The sequence below is a fragment of the Salvelinus alpinus genome, chromosome 3, assembly GCF_045679555.1.
Source record: "Salvelinus alpinus chromosome 3, SLU_Salpinus.1, whole genome shotgun sequence".
Classification (NCBI taxonomy): domain Eukaryota; kingdom Metazoa; phylum Chordata; class Actinopteri; order Salmoniformes; family Salmonidae; genus Salvelinus; species Salvelinus alpinus.
The window spans coordinates 14,915,787-14,925,560 of NC_092088.1; the positions used below are offsets into that span (position 1 = coordinate 14,915,787).

Consider the following 9,774-nt stretch of genomic DNA (forward strand, 5'->3'; position numbering starts at 1 on the left):
ATAATTCACTTTGTTTCCTATTCTAGAGGCATTGTGGGAATGAATACAGACGTATCATAATCAGCACAGGGTCTTGCTTCTCCTCTCCTTTCCTATTAACCATGTGAGGAACGTCATTCACCTATTTACCTCGTGGCCTATAACCACGACACCATAATGCACATTCCTCATGCTTGCTAGTCAACCTATGGGTTCACTCTTGCAATTATTACCTTCCTCTCTCTCAACCTATGGGTTCACTCTTGCAATTATCACCTTCCTCTCTCTCAACCTATGGGCTCACCCTTGCAATTACCACTTTCCTCTCTCTCAACCTATGGGCTCACCCTTGCAATGATCACCTTCCTCTCTCTCAACCTATGGGCTCACTCTTGCAATTATCACCTTCCTCTCTCTCAACCTATGGGTGAATGTCTTGGGATGTATTTATATGTCGTACCCATGCACTTTGACTTGCTGTTTTTCAGCAACAGTTGTCGACAAACCAACCACCTCCCCACCACGAGCAGCTATAATAACCTTAAGGCCTGTCATAGAAACTCATAGAAATTTGTGGCCTGCTGGAGGTCATTTTGCAGGGCTCTGGCAGCGCTCCTCCTTGCACAAAGGTGGAGGTAGCGGTCCTGCTGCTGGGTTGTTGCCCTCCTACGGCCTCCTCCACGTCTCCTGATGTACTGGCCTGTCTCCTGGTAGCGCCTCCATGCTCTGGACACTACGCTGACAGACACAGCAAACCTTCTTGCCACAGCTCGCATTGATGTGCCATCCTGGATGAGCTGCACTACCTGAGCCACTTGTGTGGGTTGTAGACTCCGTCTCATGCTACCACTAGAGTGAAAGCACCGCCAGCATTCAAAAGTGACCAAAACATCAGCCAGGAAGCATAGGAACTGAGAAGTGGTCTGTGGTCACCACCTGCAGAACCACTCCTTTATTGGGGGTGTCTTGCTAATTGCCTATAATTTCCACCTTTTGTCTATTCCATTTGCACAACAGCATGTGAAATGTATTGTCAATCAGTGTTGCTTCCTAAGTGGACAGTTTGATTTCACAGAAGTGTGATTGACTTGGAGTTACATTGTGTTGTTTAAGTGTTCCCTTTATTTTTTTGAGCAGTGTATATTCACTTAATATCTCTTACATAATGTAATTCCAACGCACACGAACCCTCATGTGTCCTATGTCTCCAAGGCCGGCTCCAGGCATAAGTGACTAAGAGGTCGTTTAGGGCCCCTTGCCACTAGGGGGCCCCCGACCCCAAAAAGTATTATTATAATTATTGGAGAACTTACTATTGAGATTGAGAAAAGTAGAATACACCAGGTGCAATTTCTAAATGTGGCTGTGCATCATCAGTTTCTCTCTTGTTATGTCCGTCTAGACCTGGGACGATAAACCGAAAACTATCAACACCAACTAAACTGACCACTTATCGTGAACATTTTGATGATATTGTTCATTATAATAAATAACCGATAAGGCCCTACTAGAGATTTGTGAAGTTTGAAATTAAATAAGTTTGCTAACATGGGTGATTGAAAGTAGTAATAGTTATAAGGGTAATATAAAAAAAAACGTGCGATATTTGTCAATATCTATGTCAGTAACACTCAATTAGCCATGTCAGCAAAAATAAATATTAGTAGTTAGTCTAGTCAGCTATCTAAACGTGCACGTGCCCAGGGGCCCTGACCTCCAGTGGGACCCAAGTAATTTTGTTAGTCACTCAGATATCATATTAACATAATTCATTATAAAATGTGTAGAATTGCAAGAAATTAGCTTTAAAACTGCTAAAATGTCTCTCCACCCTAAGGCAAAATGAGTAGAACTGCAGGACATTAGCTGTAAAACACAACAACAACAAAATATCTCTGTCCCATGGCAAAATGAGTAGAATTGTAGGAAATTAACATTAAAACTTAAAATGAGAGAGAGAGAGAGAGAGAGAGAGAGAGAGAGAGAGAGAGAGAGAGAGAGAGAGAGAGAGGGAGAGAGAGAGAGAGAATTAAAAAGTAGACACCTACTCTCCTGTCCTCTTCTCCCCCTCCTCTACCCTCATCTCCCCCATCTACCCTCCTCGATCCCCCTCTCCTCTCCTCCAACAACAAACAACCATCACAACAATAACTCAACACCAGCCTATTAGGATTTACACTGCATTCTGAAAGTATTCAGACCCCTTCACCTTTCCAACATTTTGCTACGTTACAGCCTTATTCTAAAATGGATTAAATAAAACCTTTTCCTGATCAATCTACATACAATACCGCATAATGACAAAAGTAAAAACAAGTTTTTAGAAATGTTGGCAAATTTATAAAAATCTAAAACAGAAATACCTTATTTACAGGATTCAGACCCTTTGCTATGTGACTCAAAATGGAGCTCAGATGCATCCTGTTTTCATTGATCACCTTTGAAATGTTTCTACAACTTGATTGGAAGCCACCTGTGGTAAATTCAATTGACTGAACATCATTTGGAAAGGCACACGCCTGTCTCTATAAGGTCACAAAGTTGATAGTGCATGTCAGAGATAAAACCAAGCCATGAGGTTGAAGGAATTGTCCGTAGAGCTCAGAGACAGGATTGTGTCGAAGCACATATCTGGGGAAGGGTACCAAAACATTGCTGCAGCATTGAAGGTCCCCAAGAACACAGTGGCCTCCATCATTATTAAATTGAAGAAGTTTGCAACCACCGCCCGGCCAAACGGAGCAATCGGGGGAGAAGGGTCTTGGTCAGGGAGGTGACCAAGAACCCAATGGTCACTCTGACAGAGATATCAGATATCCTCTGTGGATATGGGAGAACCTTCCAGAAGAACAACCATCTCTGCAGCACTCCACCAATCAGGCCTTTATGGTAGAGTGGCCAGACGGAATCCAGTCAGTAAAAGGCACATGACAGCCCACTTGGAGTTTGTCAAAAAATACCCAAAGACTCTCAGAACATGAGAAACAAGATTCTGTGGTCTGATGAACTCTTTGGCCTGAATGCCAATTGTCTTGTCTGGAGGAAACCTGGCACCATCCCTAAGGTGAAGCACGGTGGTGGCAGCATCATGCTGTGAGGATGTTCTTCAGCAGCAGGGACTGGAAGACTAGTCAGGATCGAGGGAAAGATGAACAGAGCAAAGTACTGAGAGATCCTTGATGAAAACCTGCTCCAGAGGTCTCAGGACCTCAGACTGGGGCGAAGGTTCACCTTCCAACAGGACAACAACCCTAAGCACACAGCCAAGACAACGCAGGAGTGGCTTCGGGACAAGTCTCTGAATGTCCTTGAGTGGCCCAGCCAGAGCAAGGACTTGAACCCGATCGAACATCTCTGGAGAGATCTGAAAATAGCTGTGCAGCGACGCTTATCCAACCTGATAGAGCTTGAGAGGATCTGCAGAGAACAATGGGAGAAACTCCACAAATACAGGTGTGCCAAGCTTGTAGTGTCATACCCAAGAAGACTCTAGGTTATAATCACTGCCAAAGGTGCTTCAACAAAGTACTGAGTAAAGGGTCTGAATACTTATGTAAATGTGATATTTCTGGGGGTTTGTTTTACATAGCAAAAATAAAATAAAATAAAAACTTGTTTTTGCTTTGTCATCATGGGGTATTGTGTGTAGCTTGATGAGGGGGACATTTCATTTCATCCATTTTAGAATAAGGCTGTAAGGTAACAAAATGTGGGAGAAGTAAAAGGGTCTGAATACTTTCCGAATGCACTGTAACTACAGTTTCCAAACCAATGTGGAATTCCATCAGTTCTACCTGACCACAGGCCAGCCTAAATGTTCAGGAGTAACATGGACATATGTTACATGGACTCACTGTGTGCAGTAATAGTGTTTAACATGATTTTTTAATGACTACCTCATCTCTGTACCCCACACATACAATTATCTGCTTTAGGTCCCTCAGTTGAGTAATGAATTTCAAACACAGATTCAACCACAAAGACAAGAGAGGTTTTCCAATGCCTTGCAAAGAAGGGCACCTATTGTTAGATTATTTATTTTTTTAAACAGACATTGAATATCAATTTGAGAATTATGAAGTTATTAATTACACTTTGGATGGTGTATCAATACACCCAGTCACTACAAAGATACAGGCGTCCTTCCTAGCTCAGTTGCCGGAGAGGAAGGAAACCGCTCATGGATTTCACAGAGGCCAATGGTGACTTTAAAACAGTTACAGAGTTTAATGGCTGTCCTGAATACAAAGCGGTATGTTTTGGCCAAATCCAACGTAAGACATCACTCTGGATATTTTCAAGCATGGTGGTGGCTGCATCATGTTATGGGTCTGCTTTCCAACAGATATTGAGAGACAAATTCACATTTCAGCAGGACAATAACGTAAAACACAAGGCCAAATATACACGGGAGTTGCTTACCAAGACAACATTGAATGTTCCTGAGTTGCCTAGTTACAGTTTTTACTTAAATCGGATTGAAAATCTATGGCGAAAATGTCTGTCTATCAATGATCACCCACCCCCTTTTGCATCTTCATTTCAGTCATTTAGCAGACGCTCTTATCCAGAGTGATTTACACCATCAATTAGGGTTAAGTCCCTCGCTCAAGGGCACCTTTTGGTTGCTAACCCAACGCTCTTAACCGCTTGAAGAATTTTTAAAAGAATAATGTGCAAATGTTGTACAGTCCAGGTGTGCACATACACTCTGAATTACCTAAAATTATAAATTCCATATTGGTCTTTCACAGTCAGGCCAACCCAAGCTGTACTGTTCAAGTAGGCTAATAGTAGGCCTACTATTGAAACAGATAAACTGAATCAGAAATGCACAGGTTTCAGAATTTCCCAAATAGTTCAGGTTTTTGTTCTGTCACACTTTTCTTTACAGAAAAATAACAACATTTTATGTTCTAAGTACACAACGATGCTTAAACCACACCAGGAGACCACTTTTGAGGTCTAGGAAAAATCTATGATTTTTTTTATTTTTGAGAGTAGTTACCCTTTAATTCAAGTATGCAGGCACCTAGCACTGTTGTTTGATTAGCATTGTTTCTGTAGCACATGAGATGGAGTTTGCAAAAGCTAGTCAACATTTAATAGAGAAGGTTTGTGGCACTGCCTTTCCATCTACCAGAAGACGGTTAGGCCTATCATTAGCCATGTCTTAACTTGCTTCAAAGGGCAATTCTTTTGATAAAGACTTACTCATTATGTGTTCTCCTGTTCTTTCAACTTTTTTCCAATGTCTAGCAACCAAAGGTATTATCCTAATCATATTAGCAAACCATGATAGTTTCTGCATCTTTAAACCCCCCCCCCCCCCCCCTCTTTCTGCAGGAAATTTCCACCACTGTCCATGAAACCGCTTGTATGTGCGGTGCGCATTTTAGAAAGCTGTTTTCCCGCAAATTGCATTTTGGAACATTCACCCGTTGGCCTACTGCCTTGTGTACATGCTGCGCCTAAAATGTGAATAAATAATAGATTATCAAAATGTTAAACTAAACATTCCGATCTGTTCCACCAGTCCTATTAATTGATATGGTGTATACCTCCACTAAACTACTTTGATACGCATCAATGGGGATTATTAAGAAGTGAGTCTACGCAATGCCCACTGAAGAACGCGTATCTGCGTATACCCTCCACTACACCACTGACCTCATCCATACAGACCAAACAGCGGAGGTAAATCAATACCGGGACTGATGACACCTGCTACCGGGGTTGAGGATGGCTTTCTATCAACAAGTCGCCGGGCACTTAATAGTTAACGCAAACCAGCTGTAATCAAATTGAATAGCCTGACGGTAGTTAGTTATAGTCTAGTCCCGATAATAGTGTAACGACCCTGGGTTTATAAGCGCGGAAATCGACTCTGCCGCACGAGCATGCTTTTGCGGCACAGTCGGTAGCGCGCCGGACCTCGGCTCGAAGGTCGAGGGTTCGAGACCTGCTCCATGCCGTTTCATTACAATATGTTAAAATAATTAGGTATGTACAAAATATCTACCAATTCTAAAAGTGTAAATTCGGTCAACAGAATCTCCGTCTGTTATAACAACGATCCTAATGATGCCCAAAGCGAACCTCGTGGAGATACTGATGCTGACAGTGTGTGTGGGTCTTAGCTACGTGAATAATGGACATCCATTACAGCCATCTGAACCATGCAGCGCTGCGTGAGAGAGAGAGAGAGAGAGAGAGAGAGAGAGAGAGAGAGAGAGAGAGAGAGAGAGAGAGAGAGAGAGAGAGAGAGAGAGCATCCTAGCCAGCATAAACTACCCACAGTAGATGACAGCCGTTATGTCACATCTGGCCGCGCGGCACCACGCACATCCTCTCGAACTCTTTGCCGCGTGCGTCCGCTGCAATTATTTACAGGTGAATGACTACCCCGTGTCCCTGCCTTTATCTCTCGTAGATGGAGTTTAAAGAGTCCATTCTCACCTCGGGTCCCGTTAGTGTCCCGTTCCAGTCTCGTGCTGTCCCGGTAAAAATAACGACGGAGAGGAGAGGGAGGAGTGGAGAGGCGCACAATCCAGCCTTCAATCCAGTGCTGCGAACGCGACACGCTGCTCTCGCGATAGAACGCCCGTTTTCCCGAGCCCTCTCTCACAGTAAGTGACGTCACTGTGGGACTAAACGGCTCCCGATCGCCCTCTCCTGGTCAATGAGCTGAACTGCCTCTATGATACTGTACGAATGACGTCATGACGATACTGTAGCAGAGCAGACCTGATTTCTAATGTGTTGAGGGATAAGATAAATTGAAAATAGGCAGAGCTCAGTAAGCAGGATTTCTGTACACGGAAAGGTTTATTGGTAAATACAGTTTAATCCAGGCTACATTTCCTACTGTCAAGGTTATTGTCTTATTATCTTCATCACTTTCTTTTCCCCCTTCATCATCACCATCGCCTTCATCGCCTTCATCATCACCATCACCTTCATCGCCTTCATCATCACCATCACCTTCTGTCTCTTCTCTTCTCTCTCTTCAGCCATGTATGTTTCATGCAAATAAATACACATCAACATATGTGTGTAAATACAGCTGGGTTGTGTGTGTGTGTGTGTGTGTGTGTGTGTGTGTGTGTGTGTGTGTGTGTGTGTGTGTGTGTGTGTGTGTGTGTGTGTGTGTGTGTGTGTGTGTGTGTGTGTGTGTGTGTCTACAGCTCATCCGTCTCTCCGTCAAAGGGCAGCATGTTGTCCAGCTCCATGTGGATGTGTGAGTTGTCCTCCGGGTTACACACCCAGCCGATGGGGGTGCGGTTGAACGAGGGGCGGGACCTAATGTCCCCCTGCAGGGAGTGGAGGGACTCCGCCTCCACCTGGGCGAATGGGATCTCGGGAGGCTCGAAGTTCAAGTGGCCTCCCCCGTTCTCGGAGCCGCCATAGGGCAGGGCCGTCCTGTCAATCAAATATTAATATCATTATGTACAGTATACTTGGTAGTTACATCAGCAGATTGAAGGCCATGTCATAGCTGACATACACTGAAGACTGTAGGTTGAGGTTCTCAGCAGGTGTGTGTTACCTATTGAAGCTCTTGAACTTGGGCATGTCGTGGGGGGTATGTGGTCCAGCCATGTGGTGGTGCATGGTAGAGGTCAGGGACTCGTCTCCCCTCATGGCCCGTTCCCACGGCGACACGTAAGTCTGCACGTACTGCTGTCTCTTCTTTTCTATCTCCGCCTCCTTATCCTCCTCTAGAGAAACACAGCATCATCTCACTCCCTCCATCCACAAGTCCTCATCGCACACATGTTGATATCAGACCAGGGTTCAACACGTGTCAATGTCAAGTACTTTCACATACTTGAGGTATGCTTGATTTAGCTGGGTACAGTGGAACTAATGGAACGTAAAAGTGCATAGTCCTACCGTGCTCCAGTTCCTGAGTGAGTGGTGGGGCTGTCGTCTCACACCCCAGCGATGGAACCAGCTGCTGGAGATTCTGCTAGAGGAGGCAGGACACACCAGTCAGATGAGCAGACTCACACACATGCACACACGCGCACACACACACCCATGCATGCACACACGCGCACACACACACCCATGCATGCACGCACGCACACACACAACCAGATCAGTGTGCAAAGACACACACAGACAAACACACACAGACACACACGCACAGCCAGATCAGTGTGCAAAGACACACATACAAACACACACAGACACACACAGACACACACACACACAGCCAGATCAGTGTGCAAAGACACACATACAAACACACACAGACACACACACACAGACACACACACACAGCCAGATCAGTGTGCAAAGACACACACAGACCTCCCCTTCCCCTCTGTCTCCCTGTCCTCACCATATTCTCGTTGGTGACGATGAAGTGCTCCACTCTCTGCTGCCTCATCCTGAACATCTTGGATCCCTTGTTGGTCAAAAGAGACAGTTCCTCCAACATGGTGTCTTTAGGAGTGTTGATCTTTGTGCCCAGATCAAATTCGGACGCCTCAGGGTTTGACTCTTCATCTATAGAAGGGGGAAACACAGTGTCAGGTACTGGATGAGATGACATATCATTTACTGTACATATCCATGAAAGCATTGATTCCAATGCTAAGTTCACACTACACCACAGTTTCCCCTTTACAATATAAAGCATTTTGAGCACTGGAAACGCGCTATATTTATCTCATCAATTATCAATCAATATTATCTTCCCAGTCCGATATTAACCTTTTATACCCCCCATCATCTAGTCTAGGCTCCACCTCCTAGGCTCTGTAGATTTGAAAATGTAGATAGGTGCATTCAATATGGCGCAAATTCCAACTAACATCTCTGAGAGCAAAGTGGAAATATTACCATTATACATCATCCCTCTATCTCTCTCTCTCTCTCTATATATATATATATATATATATATATATATATATATATATGGTTAAAGTACAAAAAGGGAAAATAAATAAACATAAATATGGGTTGTATTTACAATGGTGTTTGTTCTTCACTGGTTGCCCTTTCCTTGTGGCAACAGGTCACAAATATTGCTGCTGTGAGTGCATACTGTGGAATTTCACCCAGTAGATATGGGAGTTTATCAAAATCGGGTTTGTTTTTTCAAATTCTTTGTGGATCTGTGTAATCTGAGGGAAATATGTGTCTCTAATATTGTCATACATTTGGCAGGAGGTTAGGAGGTGAAGCTCAGTTTCCACCTCATTTTGTGGGCAGTGTGCACATAGCCTGTCTCCTCTTGAGAGCCAGGTCTGCCTACGGCAGCCTTTCTCAATAGCAAGGCTATGCTCACTGAGTCTGTACATAGTCAAAGCTTTCCTTAAGTTTGGGTCAGTCACAGTGGTCAGGTATTCTGCCATTGTGTACTCTCTATTTAGAGCCTAATAGCATTCTAGTTTGCTCTGTGTTTTTGTTCATTCTTTCCAATATGTCAAGTAATTATCTTTTTGTTTTCTCATGATTTGGTCAGGTCTAACTCTGTGGGGTCTGTTTGTGTTTATGAACAGAGCCCTAGGACCAGCTTGCTTAGGGGACTCTTCTCTAGGTTCATCACTCTGTAGGAAGTAGAAGTAGAATTTAACGTCTTTTTTCTGGATTTTGATAATTATTTGGTGTTTTACGTTGTACACGGATGATATTTTTGCAGAATTTTGTATGCAGAGTCTCAATTTGATGTTTGTCCTGTTTTGTGAATTCTTGGTTGGTGAGCGGACCCCAGACCTTACAACCATAAAGGGCAATGGGTTCTATAACTGATTCAAGTATTTTTAGCCAGATCCTAATTGG

The 9,774-nt window shown here is 43.8% G+C and overlaps 2 protein-coding genes across 5 annotated transcripts in view; both read right to left on the minus strand.

Moving 5' to 3' along the window:
- LOC139570072 (ubiquitin carboxyl-terminal hydrolase 54-like) overlaps window positions 1-6,687 on the minus strand; it is a 61,228-nt gene extending 54,541 nt beyond the window's left edge. For both annotated transcript variants that reach the window (XM_071391570.1, XM_071391569.1), the window contains exon 1: window positions 6,439-6,687. The gene's annotated coding sequence lies outside the window, so the exon portion shown is untranslated. The remainder of the gene's footprint in view (window positions 1-6,438) is intronic.
- A 101-nt stretch (window positions 6,688-6,788) lies between these two features.
- LOC139570073 (myozenin-1-like) overlaps window positions 6,789-9,774 on the minus strand; it is an 8,389-nt gene continuing 5,403 nt past the window's right edge. For 2 of the 3 annotated variants that reach the window (XM_071391572.1, XM_071391571.1), the window contains exons 3-6: window positions 8,330-8,496; window positions 7,876-7,951; window positions 7,529-7,700; window positions 6,789-7,401 (exon numbers count right to left, since the gene is read on the minus strand). In XM_071391572.1, coding sequence (XP_071247673.1) covers window positions 7,161-7,401; window positions 7,529-7,700; window positions 7,876-7,951; window positions 8,330-8,496 — 656 coding nt within the window. In that variant the 3' untranslated portion in view covers window positions 6,789-7,160. The remainder of the gene's footprint in view (window positions 7,402-7,528; window positions 7,701-7,875; window positions 7,952-8,329; window positions 8,497-9,774) is intronic. The other variant, XM_071391573.1, reaches the window with a different exon arrangement.